The sequence below is a fragment of the Embiotoca jacksoni genome, unplaced genomic scaffold (assembly GCF_022577435.1).
Source record: "Embiotoca jacksoni isolate LCO1_2020_lvr unplaced genomic scaffold, fEmbJac1.0.p SCAF_28, whole genome shotgun sequence".
NCBI classification, from domain to species: domain Eukaryota; kingdom Metazoa; phylum Chordata; class Actinopteri; family Embiotocidae; genus Embiotoca; species Embiotoca jacksoni.
The window spans coordinates 5,362,671-5,375,526 of record NW_027185379.1 but is presented as its reverse complement, the minus strand read 5'-3'; the positions used below and the strand labels follow the sequence as shown (position 1 = coordinate 5,375,526).

General features: G+C 43.1%; 2 protein-coding genes across 5 annotated transcripts in view; one reads left to right on the top strand and one right to left on the bottom strand.

The window, feature by feature from the left end:
• The window catches only part of synrg (synergin, gamma), a 41,607-nt gene extending 38,873 nt beyond the window's left edge, over positions 1-2,734 (top strand). For all 3 annotated transcript variants that reach the window (XM_069161342.1, XM_069161341.1, XM_069161340.1), the window contains one exon: positions 67-2,734. In XM_069161342.1, coding sequence (XP_069017443.1) covers positions 67-198 — 132 coding nt within the window. In that variant the 3' untranslated portion in view covers positions 199-2,734. The remainder of the gene's footprint in view (positions 1-66) is intronic.
• On the bottom strand, positions 2,401-12,302 carry dusp14 (dual specificity phosphatase 14). Of its 2 annotated transcripts, none has more exons than XM_069161343.1 (2): positions 12,098-12,302; positions 2,401-7,797 (listed from the first exon to the last, which is right to left on the bottom strand). In XM_069161343.1, exon 2 carries the CDS (start codon positions 7,689-7,691, stop codon positions 7,059-7,061), a length of 633 nt encoding a protein of 210 aa, XP_069017444.1. In that variant the 5' UTR covers positions 7,692-7,797; positions 12,098-12,302; the 3' UTR covers positions 2,401-7,058. The 2 variants fall into 2 exon arrangements, with proteins under 2 accessions (XP_069017444.1, XP_069017445.1); XM_069161344.1 differs by lacking the exon at positions 12,098-12,302 and adding an exon at positions 11,983-12,085.
• Between the last annotated feature and the right edge of the window lie 554 nt (positions 12,303-12,856).

Sequence of the window (12,856 nt, the reverse complement as noted above, 5' to 3'; positions counted from 1 at the left end):
TTCCTCCTCTTGGTGTCCTCTTGAGGGGTTTATTGTCTCTAATATTTCACCCTTTCGCCCGATCAGGCTTTCAACTCGGAGACGGACAACTTCAAGCTGCTGTACGGGGGCCACCAGTACCACGCCAGCTGTGCCAACTTCTGGATTAACTGTGTGGAGCCCAAACCCCCAGGCCTCATCCTGCCTGACCTGCTCTGAGCTGCCATGGTAACGGGGCACGGGCTAATTGCCATCAGATAGGTGGGGCAGCCGGTCTCGCGCGAGAGAGCGATGTTTAAAGTCACTGGATCCCTCAGTATTTATTTGACCCTGAAATCTCTTGTTTGTCGAACCCAGTTGTCACTCAGACTGCGTTCACCTGATCTTTTCTCGAAATATTCACCATCTACAGCGTTACTGTTACCCTCGTACTCGTCCATACAAAGCACATAAATCATATAGGTCAGCTGTGGAGGCCGTCTTTAAATCTATTACTAATGCTGCTTGATTTCTGTGTTTATCACTGAGGAAATACTGTCCGTCACTATTACTAAATAATCACTCATCAGTGAGTTGTATTTAAATTATTAGGTGTGCAATATCATTAACAAACACTCGTCTGTCTGTTAACAGCTTGACTTTTTAATGTCCCTTGTTGCTTTGCTTCTGATTGAATTTTATTCATGACTTTTTTCCCATTGACCCAGACGTGTTGAATCATAAGTCTACTATTGTACTTGAATTATATTTGTGGCTCTGTTTGTTGAAACTCTGTGGCTGTTATGGTTTTAATAACTTTTGGAAAATCTTTAACATTCGAACCATCACTGCTCCGCCGGAAGGCAGCGGCCTCTCTTTTTATGCATTCTGTTGAATTAACTGCTTTGAATGTCTTTTGCACTGCTGGGAGGAAACTTCAGCACCTCTCGGGATTATTTAAATGGTATTTTATAGGTATTTTGGGGGGGGTGAGGGACTTGAAAGGGAACAAATGTTAGCGGTTATGTTTTTCTGTGTTGGTGTGGTGTGCAGAGTTTAAAGTCTGGAAGAAGTTGACTGTGATTCTGAGCTAAAACTGTAGCAGCATTTTCTGTATATTACAGTGTCATGCTGTAGAACTGTAATCAGCACCAACTGTGATGTAAATAAATGAGTGTGCTAATAGTTTTAAAAGTGTCACAGGTTACTAAATATTCGACCAAACTACCAGAACACGGACCGATGACACTACAGAGATTCACTGTCGCCTTATAAGAAGGGACTTAAATCCGTATCTCTTCTGGATTTGAACCGTTTAAAAATATGAATTGCAGATTACACAAGAAAATAAATACTAGCTAAAATGTCAAACTATTATTAATGCACTTTTTGTGTGTTATAAGCTATATCGGCAACATTTTTCTGAAAGAATTCATCCTGAATTTCTGTTCTAGTACGCACATATTTCAGCCTTGAGACAAGATGGTCATTTAATTCATGTTGCTTTCTAATTTCGCTCTGGCTGCATTTCCTGTGATGCTTCCTCTTCCAAATGCATGAATGTTGCTGCGATCTTACCGTCTGTCATTTTACTCAATAATGTACTTTCTCTCAGGCCAGAGAGCCTCATTTCCATGACTTTGCGACAAAATGGAATAAAATCTCATCCGACAAGCCTGCCGGGCCATCGCTGGTGGCTGAGCTCAGCCAATCAAATGAGATGTCTCAGCGCTCCGTGAAACCGGTCTCATTATCGTTCGCACACTCTTCAGGTGTGTTCTCCAACATCCATTTTATCTCTCGCCGTTCCTTAATTTATTTCCCGCACGAAATGAATTCCTGTCCTCTCACGGTGAACACCGGGATCACAGAAAATTACAAACGCTGAAATCAATTACTGAGGAGGGATGTATAATTCAAATGCAGCCCGTCTGTCTCCTTCCTGTCATCGTCACACCTATTGTCTGCGGTGCTGAGCTGAAACGATCTCCCTGGGAGACAGATTGAATTGATACTGGGCTGCATTGACGGTTGTTCTTTGGTATTATAAATAAAAGCAGCTGATTGCCTTCACCCTGGAGACGACAGTTGAGTCCTGCTTTACTTTCTTTTGACAACATTTTTATTGATTCATGTTTGAAAAGAAAAAAAATATATTTATAAATGAAATCCTGGTGGCAGTAAAGAAAAAACTAGATGATTAAGTGTCCCTGTCCTTGGTAGGTTATTCTGTATTTTTGAGGCTGAAAGACATGTTTGAGATTTTAAAAAGATCTGTAAGATGATTTTCCCAATAAACAACTCGATCAGAAAATATAACAAAAATCGACATTGTCAGTGGAATTGTTTTGCTCATTCACGGTTCGTGCCTGTCAAATGTGAATTTTCCTGTTGAATGAAAATGACATTTATTGGGGACAGTTGGTTGGACATATGTATTCATTTTTCCTTTTTTTTTTTTTTTTTTTTTACATGTTAAAGGATACGTTATTGAAATCATTTAAATGGAAAATGTGCCATTATTGTATTCTTAAAACAGCTGGGCACTGTGGGATTTAACAAATGTTAATCAAACAGGAGTAAATTTTGCATTTAATGGGGACAGTTTTCAGATGCAGATTAATGCACATGTGTTACTCGTGTTAAGAGCAGCAGGATGACGCATGCAAGACCGACTTCTAAATAAACTGCAATACCTGCAGTGGTTCACCGATGCAAACCAGCCTTGGGTTGTCATTTTTATTGGATTTATGTACAATAATAAAAGCATAGAATATCAACAGAGTTATCCTTTATCATTCGTTCTCTCTGGTTCTCCATCAGTTAAAGAAAAAGGAGCGAAATGCAACGCTTGAGTCGATTTGTGGTGCCTCAATTTCCCCGTGAACGACCTGGATACAAATATTTGTCTTTTCTTTTTTCTTTTTTTTTTTTGGACCGTTGAGATGTTCATTGCAAATTGAATACAGCTTCATGGCTCGCAGTCCTCCGTTTCAGTGTCCGTTCTATCAATCAGTTCACACAGAAGCTTTGAAGAATACGGTCACTGCTATACCAGAGAGACAACGCACTCACTGCTGCTGCTCTGGGAAGAATGACTTGTTTCATGACAAAACAAATTCTCTTTCTGCGCTTCAGAAGACACTCAGTTCACCTGCGAGCTGGTTTTTGGGGGTTTTTTTTCCTCTCACCATCTTTTACACTCCGTTATGGATTTTTTTTATATAACGGCTTCAATTCGACATTTTCATTACCTTTACACGACACACTAACGGCATTTAAATCAGCCCTGCGGGACTATTATCGAGGTTTCCAAGTGCCACTGGCAGCCACAGAAGCAACATTCTCCATGTGGCCGAGCCCTCAATGTTTGCTGCTGCTCTGAGACTAAAACATGCACACTTTGATTCACTCCCAATAGTAAAAGCATATGTTGCTGTGTGGCTAAATCAGGCTTTCAAATTATGAATATAACGAGGATGACGGGCCTGAAATTGAAGCAGCGTGTTTATATTAATGGTGGCCTTGTGTATGGCCTTGTTAAAATGGAAATGCAGGATTTACAACCGACTGATGCGTGAGTAGTGCTGTAGCTCGTGCTGATTACAGTGAATCATTAAAGGCTGTATAATCTAAAGCCCAGAGAAGCCATGATTCAGTAATTTATGGCAGCCAGCAGATGTTCATATTTGCTTTTGTGTTGACATAAAAAAACCACCAAAAAAAACCAGTTCTAGTGCTGAAATATTCACTGGATCGCAGCCAGGATTTTACAAATGCAGAACAACCTGCAAGATGATTTGAGCATCGTCGATATGGCATCGTCCTCTCTCTATATAATCAACGTGTATATATATAGATATGTTATATTTTGATGATACCAAATTCCTTCATTATTTTTACATTTAATTTTATATTTCATGCCAAACAAACATCAAATGTAAAGTACAACAAATAGCCTTGAAAACTATGAAAACACTATAATTTTACAATTATAGAAGATTTACTCCTGTTAGTTATTACAATATATTGTCAATGCAATGACAATATTGCTTTCGTCAAATGGGGTCGTGTTTGTGAGAAGAGTCCATATAAACGCCGTCTCTTGTATTCATGACCTAAGACTTTTCTGAAAGCTCCGAGTTTATTAGTTGGGACATATCTGCTGATGTTAGAAATAATGGAGACCATGGAAGTTCATTTATTTTTTTTATTTTTTTTGTTATTACTGTAATTATAAACCAATTACTTTTAGGGTTTGTTCTCTGGTTTCAAACTGGTTCAGCAGTTTGTTGCAGCTCACCAGAATCTTCCTGTTGAGTTGCTGTCGTCTGGTTGTCTTCACCAGAAACTTCATCAGCACTGTTTGCTGCGCACGGCCGGAGTCGCCGGAGTCTGTCCTGCTCCGACGCTCGGGATGATGCAAATGGTTCTGCCGACTGCCTTAATGGTAGATGATTTTATCCAACTGCTGGTGAAGGATGTGTTTACTTTCAAACGCTTGACTTTTTGGCCTGGAAACCACGTGCATGTAGTCACATTAGCACAGCCAGGAGGCGGGGAAGGGTAAGCAAAAAAAAACCCCAAAAAAGATTAATTTTTGTTCTGGAAGAAATAGTGTGTGCAGTGTATAATTTGTAGCCATCGCTGGAACATCTGAGCGGTGGTCGGCCTGTCATCAGACGGACCTCGTCTCTAGGGGGTAATGGAATTAATTGTGGACACCACTTCAGAGGTCCCTCACAAGACAAATACTGCTCATCAAATATCTGCCTGCTGCTCCGTAATCACAGCAAATTAAAATGAAGGACTGAAAGCTTCTTTGACATCTGAAGACATCTCTCGGGGAAAGCGACTGTGCAGAATGAACATTGAGAGGCCATGGCAGGAGGAAACGCCGCAACTTCTTCAGATGAAAAGGAAAACATACGGACGTCTCCGTTCGTACTTCATAAAAACAGCACGTAAAACGTTTGTATGCTTTGAAAGTAAATGCACACTGATTACACTAAAAGCCTGAAATAACATGTCCTAAATGTTTCTTTTATATCAAATTGAAACCCAAACAGTGACATGAGCTCTTCATTTTTACATTTTAATGTCACTGCCTTGGGATATGAAATAACATATTTCTCCTTCTATAATAATTAATTCTGGATTTTTTTTAATTTATTTTTTATTTATTCCTTTTGTAAAACTGTAATATCACACTTATTGTAATCTCGTAGAAAAGTATTTGTGCAAAATTTCTCCATCGCCCCCTGGTGGCTGGTTGAAGTACAGGTCACAAACCCGGCCCGCTCCGTGTAAGCAGACCGGACGGACATAAGCGAATCTAAATGTTTCTCTAACGTGTTTTTTGTCATATTTAAGTACCTTTTAGCGTGTCGATTTTTGTTCAGATCACATTTCGGTCACTACTAGGGGTGTTTGTATTTCTTTCCAATATTTTAATACATTTAATAGCTGATGATGATATGACACTTGGTGGAACGAATGCCCCAGGGTTCCCCTCGGTCTGTAAAAATAAATGTCCTCAATAACGCCACCATGTGGAAACTTCTTCAATGTTTCCGTCTATAATGAATAACACCGGGACTCATGGGCGTGTACGACCACGCCTTCAATTTCTTTGGAAATTTTACATTTTGTAGATTTTCATTGTCACTTAAATACATCTCAGTAACTGCAAGTTAAAGGTTCCTCGCTGAGGTTTGGACCTCTTGCAGCTGTTTGAGGAAACTTTGTATGCACGAGTCCCTGTTTGGTTCGTCTCCAGTGCTCAGCACTGCACCAGTTAAAGCAGAGGAGACTCTAGCTAGCTGGTAAACATGATTGTAAACAATGCAGAATTCAAAATACTTCAAAATAGAATTTGGAAATGAGGAAGAAAATGCATTTAATATGCAAGAAAAGTCCACCGGATTCCTTGAGGAGGAAATCTGACTGCAACAGGAAGACCGTTCCAAACATTGTATTTGTTTACCGAGTTCTGTTTTCCACGGTGAGTGCGTGTACTCTGATTTTCTGCAGGTTGTCTCACCCCTACAAACAGCACTCCTCGAGATCGGACAGAGCGAGCAGCAAAGTAAGAATTTCAGCCAGCAGACAAAAGAAATATTTGTTTTTTTTTTTACCCCGTGTGAGATTTCTCTTTAGAAGATCGTGAAACTACAGAAGTAGACCAGTTTACAGACTGAAATAAAAACGTGTCGTTGGTGCTGTATTAATGTTCGTGCAACCTTACCCGAGTATGGACGCAAGAAAAAAACTCTAGAAAATATTCTTCACAGAGCTACCACTTGGCTTGAGGCAGCACATATTTTTTTAATACAGCATCAAATAGCACTACAATAACATAGTGTGGTCACATGACGGAATAGTCAACCCTGTGTTACACAGGAGCTTTTCCTAAACCTCCACTTCTAGATTACATCTTTTCAATTTTCACCTTGAAAAAGGTAGATATAACATCTCTGAATGTGCACTTAAAGTGCACCATAATCACCCCCCCCCCACTATCAGTACATCCCAATAACATATTTTGCCTATATATTGTTTTTTTTATGTACACTTACCTTTAATGCTACCATAAATTAAGAGCATGCTGCTGCTCTTCACACTAAAGACTACTGCAAAACTGGCACAATACCACTACACGACACCACGTCAGGAAAAGGACTTCAGGCACATCACAGTCAGAGCTGCAGAGTCTCGAGCTCAGCCAACACCTCCACAGGGCGCTCGTCCTCCACTGGAACTGCAAAGGCAGACCAGGAGACGTCACCGACTCCCACGCTCACAGTTTCATCTGGTTTTGGTGTCTGACGTCGCTGTGGTCCCATCTGATCCTCTGGTCCAAAGGATTCAGGGCTTGAAGTGGCCTTGCGCCACTTTTAAAGACGAAATGGAGACAACCAGCTGGATGAGGAGCAGCACCATCGACGGCCGGTGTTTGGTTAAACTCCTTCACCAGAGTTCATTAAATAAGCTTCACACACATGTACACTCAAGCATCTCACCCCGCCTGTCCAGAACAGGCTTGAACCTGCAGTCCAGAAGGTCTTTTTTTTTTTTTTTTTCTTGCCGCACAGCCAGTCTCACAGGCCCCAGTACGGAGCGAGGCTCCTCCGGTCCGTCTCGTAAACATCGGGTATGACCCCGTAGGGCGTCTGCACCATCTTGACAGAGTTTCTGCCAAACAGCTTCCTCTCGTACTCTATGAGCTGGCGCCAGAAGCCACCGTTGGGCCTGATGACGGGACGGCGGGCTTTGACCCAGGCGTGGGCCTCGGCCAGAGACACGCGATGATACTTCATGAGGTACGCCAGGCACAGAGAGGCGGAGCGGCTCACCCCCGCCGCGCAGTGCACCAGCACCGCCCCTCGTTTACATCCGACGCTGTGGATCTTATCCGCCACGCTGTCGAAGTACAAGGAGATGGGGGAGTGGGGCATATCCGCCAGCGGGACCTTCACGTACTCCATGTGGGGCCAGTTGAAGTTCGGGAGCTCGATGGTGGCGTTGACCACGCAGGTGATGCCTTTGGACAGCAGCAGGCTGCGGTTGGATGCCACGTTCCCTCTGCTGAGAAACAGGTTGGGGGTGATTTGAGCGATGCCTCCCAGCAGGCTGCCGCTGTCGGGCAGCAGCCGTGGCACCGTAGCGGGCACCATGGCGCTGCGATGGTGGTGGTGGTGATGGTGGAAGAAGCCCTGGCTGCGGGAACCCATTGAGGAATCAAGCGGGCTTCAAGAAGGTCAGAATTTTTTTTTCAAAGATGCAAAATCTTCAGGAGCTCTGAGTCATAGTTTTGCATCAGGACCAGGGAGGCAGCTCCTGAAAGACAAAAACAGACTTCGTTGCCTATTGAAGTGAAACATTCCTCCATTTCAGTCGAGGCTGACGAACATGCAAAACGCTTCAGGCATGAGTAACGTCACTGCTGCTCGCAAACACTACAAAACAAAATCCCTTTTCTGGAGGGCATTGTGTCGCGACGGTTTGTTTTGAAGAAATGTTTTCTTTCTTTCGGAGTGTTTAAACTTTAAAAATCTCTGAAAAATAAAACCGTTGAAGCATCCCTATTGTTCAAACCCATTTAAAAACAAGCTGCGACCCACTGATCCACAGGCTTTACTTTACGATTGTATCAGAGGGTTTCTGTGGATGCTCAGTGTTTGTTGCAGGGACCCGTCTCTATGCACTGTACGTGTCTCAGCATTCATGTTGAATGGCCTCAGTGCTGCACACCAAGACGTGCCTCCCTTTGCCGCGTGAGCTCAGACCCCCTGGAGGCAAACACCTCATCTCATGTTCATCCATCCACGGCCCCCACGTACAGATTACATCTCGTCTCTCTGACTGTTGGTGCCGCTAATGTCATTTATTTTGAATCGCACCAAACAGCAGGGTGGAAAGTAATCATGTATGATCGTACCGAATTGTGCTGATAACACACCTCATTTAATCACATAATTTACCAAATTATAGTTATTTTTTAAAAAAAAAATTTTCTAAATATATGATGTAAATTACCATTCTTACTTACTTGCTTTGGCCAGCTGAAACATTAACAGGAAGACGTAAGTCAAGCAAGTAATAATTTATAATTTATATATATATACTGTTGGTGCCGCTATATACATATATATATATATTATAGTAATAATTTGGGAAATTATGTGATTAAATAAGGTGTGTTATCAGCACAATTTGGTGAAGAAAATAATATTATGGAAACTCCAGTGTGACATACTCTATATACTGTATGATTGAAACATCCTCCGGTGTTGTTGCTGAAGTTATCAGCAGAGAGCTCACAGCTCCAGGCTCTGCTTCACACACTGTTGCACTTGTCGTGCGTCATCCACACCTTGTGCACCAGTCTGGGCCGCCAGGTCTTTTTTTCTTTCACTTTTAGCTGCAGTCTGGTTAACAAGACACACGAGTCAACTGATTTAAACTGGAATTCAACCAGTAAGAATAAAAAAAGATTGCAGATTGGGCATTTTTTTTAATAAGTTAAATTAGGATGAAAAATGTAAGTGCTAACAATACAATTTAAAATATAAAATTGCATTTAGCACCGAGGACTCTGCGTCCAGGATTTCTAAAAAGAATCTCAGGACAGGACAGTTTTCCACTTCACCTCAGTTCATCTTACATTTCTGGGCTCGGGCCCAGAGAAGGCGGTGGTGTTTCTGGATCATGTTTATACATATATATATATATGACGCTTTGGTTTGTGAACTGCTGTTTTGAAGTCTCGAGTTCGGCATTTGGCTGTGGCCACTTTATTATTTTGGAGGCGGAAGTGACCATATTTGGACGAGCTGGGGAGGAGTCAGCAGTGGATCTGACACCATATGATTGGGAACTGGAGGACAGTACGCCCCGCCCACCTATACTGGAAACCTGACTGCTCTACAGGCCTTTCAATCAAACAGACACGCCCACAAACATATCACTTTTTAAGGCCTAATATCTGATTAATGATGGAATCCTTTTCAGACAGACGGCCAGAAAACTAGTAAGGAAGAGTAACTTTAGCAAACGACACCATAATAACTTGTGGGAAAAAAGTGTAATGACTTTGTATTTCATGAGATAAGTTGAATGGGAGTGTATGGAGCCAGAGGCATTTTGGAGGCAACCTCTGGTGGCCCTCAGTGGTATTGCAGTTTAATGCACTTCTGCATTGGCTTCACTTTTTAGACCCAGAAGCTACAAACACTTTTATACACAGTGTATGCTCAGAATCTCAGCAGTCAATAACTCACACGAATTTAGAATTAAGAATTGTGAAATTTCTCCTGTGCTTGGTCTCAGTCACACCTACAAAGCTCTGATTGGCTTTGTTGTTTTGTTTTTCCAACTTTGTGTCCAGGAGCCATCAATTATTATTCTCTGGACTGCGCAGCTGATGCATTCATTCACAGAGAAACAAACTGTGCTGCTCTGGCAACCAAGTGACCAAGCCGTACACAACGGTAGCTGCCACGGAGAGATGAAGAAGATAACAGAATCAAATAAAGCCTGGTCCAAAGTGCTGAGATTTGCACCATCCACATGGTTATTTATACCCCCCAAACTGGGCACCGGGGAGGCTGCAGAGAGCGGAGGAGGGAGAATTATGCACAAGCTGTTACCAGAGAAAAATCGACTCTATGTTGGAGATACTGCAGCTCACTGTCAATCAAATTCACTCTAAGGATTCATTCTCCAGAGAGGGTGAGCAGCAGCAGGATCCACAGGACAGGGACCGGAGCGCAGAGCCAACTGCACGGCCTCACTTTCACTCGAGATAATGTAAAATGTAAAGTTTCTTCTTTTGATCCTCTTGCGGTTACGGAAACGTCCCCGCTCTCAATCACCTGCATGGATCTGTCAACAGGTGGTGCCACCTCATAGATGTGCTGTCAGATTCCTCGGAGGTCGGGTTCCACACCCGCTGACACAAATTGGAAACGTGACCCACATGCAGGGAACCTGGAGCTGCGGCCCTGACGGCCGCACGACACCTACGAGTGAAACCTCGACGACACCGGATCCGAGCTGAACTTCCTGACTGACACTCCTTCACACCGCAGAATAAGACGACTGAAAACACTCAAACAACTCTCTCTCTCTCTCTCTCTCAATTAAAGGAAATCTATTTACAGGCTGATGTGTGAAAGTGGCTCTGCACAGGCTCATTAGTCATAATGAGGATGAGCAGCGATGACGTTTTGAGCTTCTCAAACGTCTCCAAACACAGCGAGGTTGCAGCTTTGCAAACAAAGAAGGCTTCAGAGGGACGGTTCAGAAACCGAGCGACAAATTCCACACGAGGACGGGGTTGGGCTTTGGCACCTTCCTGCGGCAGCCGGGCGCCGCTCACCCGGCCCACAACGTCACACCTCAACGTGTCGCACAAACAGATACGACCCGGCGGCCTGAGACGGCGGCTACACGGTGAGAGATGGTGAATGCATGTGCAGACGATTCCTCTTTTCTGTCAGACATTTTACACAAAGTCACCATCGTAGAGTTCAATAAAGATGAAAAAGTCACAACGGCACACGAGACAGACAAATGGAGTGATTCTACTCTACTTTTACACAATGAAAGCATGAAGCACTGAGACAGGCTTATCATTATCCTTAATTGGTGCCACAAGCAGTCATGAGGGCTGTCAACCAGAGCTAAAACTGTGTCTGATGACAGACAATTAATCAGGAACCATTTTGGTCTTTGATTAAAAATTCTAATCACACAAAAATGCCAAAAGTTTTCTAATTTAAAATTTTTTTTTTTTTTAAATGTGACAAATTGCAGCTTTTCCTTGTCATCTTTTACAGGAAGCATGAAATCTTTGAGTTTGTTTTTTTTACAAATAAGAAGCAACGTGAAGCTCTTGTTTTCCACTATTTTCGGACATTTTATAGGCAAAAACATCAGTGAATCAAGAACATAACGGGCAGATTAATCAATCCAGCCCGAATAAAGCACATTTTTTTCAGTGTATTTAGTTATATTGAATCCTTTGGGTATTTTAACTTCAGAAAAAAATGTTCATAGAAACAACCCCTGCTGCATCTCTCAGGGCCTCAGAGGGTGAAAACGCGCAGCTTGAAGTGAAAGATCCCAAAGTTGGATGATTTATGACTGGGCCGTGAATGACGACCGCTCCTCTGCGCACGCGCTGCTCGTCCACGTGCGCGTGACGCGAGATGTGCGTGCGATAACAAGTTAGTCTGTCGGAAATAGATACAGTAAGTGGAAAACGTAAAAATACAACAACAACAACAACAAAAAAATAAAAAAAAAACGAGTGGAAATGTCACGTGTTTTGTTCACAGGCAGTTTCTTCAATCTTACTCAGCTTCTGTCACAAAACTAAAACCTGCAGATGAACGCACGCGAAACATATTTTTTTAAAAATATGTCTGTGCTTTGTGTGAATCTGTATTAAAAACCCATCTTCTGTGAGGGCAACGCGACGCCGGTGAACCGCCTCCGTCGCACGCGAACTCAACTTACCGGTCGGACTCTCGCTCGGGCGGAGATGGAGGTTGTCGGAGCGACCTTTCAACGCCGGCTGTCACACACACACACACACACACACACACACACACACACACACACACACGTCTACCTTCAGTCAGTCCGAGCGCGCAGACGGCCGGGGAGGATGACGAGGAGAGGCCGGACGGTGGCAAACAACCCGCAGCGCAGCGCAGCGCACCGCAGCATCATGTGAAAGTCAACAGAAATCCGACCCATCGGTACATCCGCCTGGCGCTACGCTGACAGGAGCGGCGGGTACGGGGCAGCGCTGCCTCTGTATGAAGGGTGATCAGTGCCACACAGAGGAGGAGGAGGAGGAGGAGGAGGAGGAGGAGGAGGAAGGAGGAGCGTGATGTACTGGGATGATTCCAGGCTTTTCTATTGGAGGATGTATCTCCACTCTGCAGGGATGCGCTATGAAGGGGGCCACACCCCAGGGGGCCTGACGCTCCAAGGTTCACTGAGCATCCAGTCACGTGATGGACTTTTGAAGGTACGTTTGTCTTATTTATGCAGCAACGTTTTGACAGCAAAGTGCACTGCAATCAAAAATCTAGTTTGTAGGTAAAAATATATGAACTGAGAATAAAATTATTTGTATTGCAAAGAATTTCTCCTTTGCACTTTTGTTAGTTTTGGTCACTGACTTATAAGTGGCTAATAATTGTCTTTTGACACCAGCCTCTTTGTTGTGTCACCAAAAGTTTTGATTGCGAATCAGGCTTCTTTGGTTGCAATTTGAATTTGACATTTTATCCTTCCAAACTTGATTTTGTAATTGCAGTAAGAATGTAACTCTCAAAGCTTTCCGTTATGCTTATGTGGTGTTGTCTGAAGAACTAGGTGA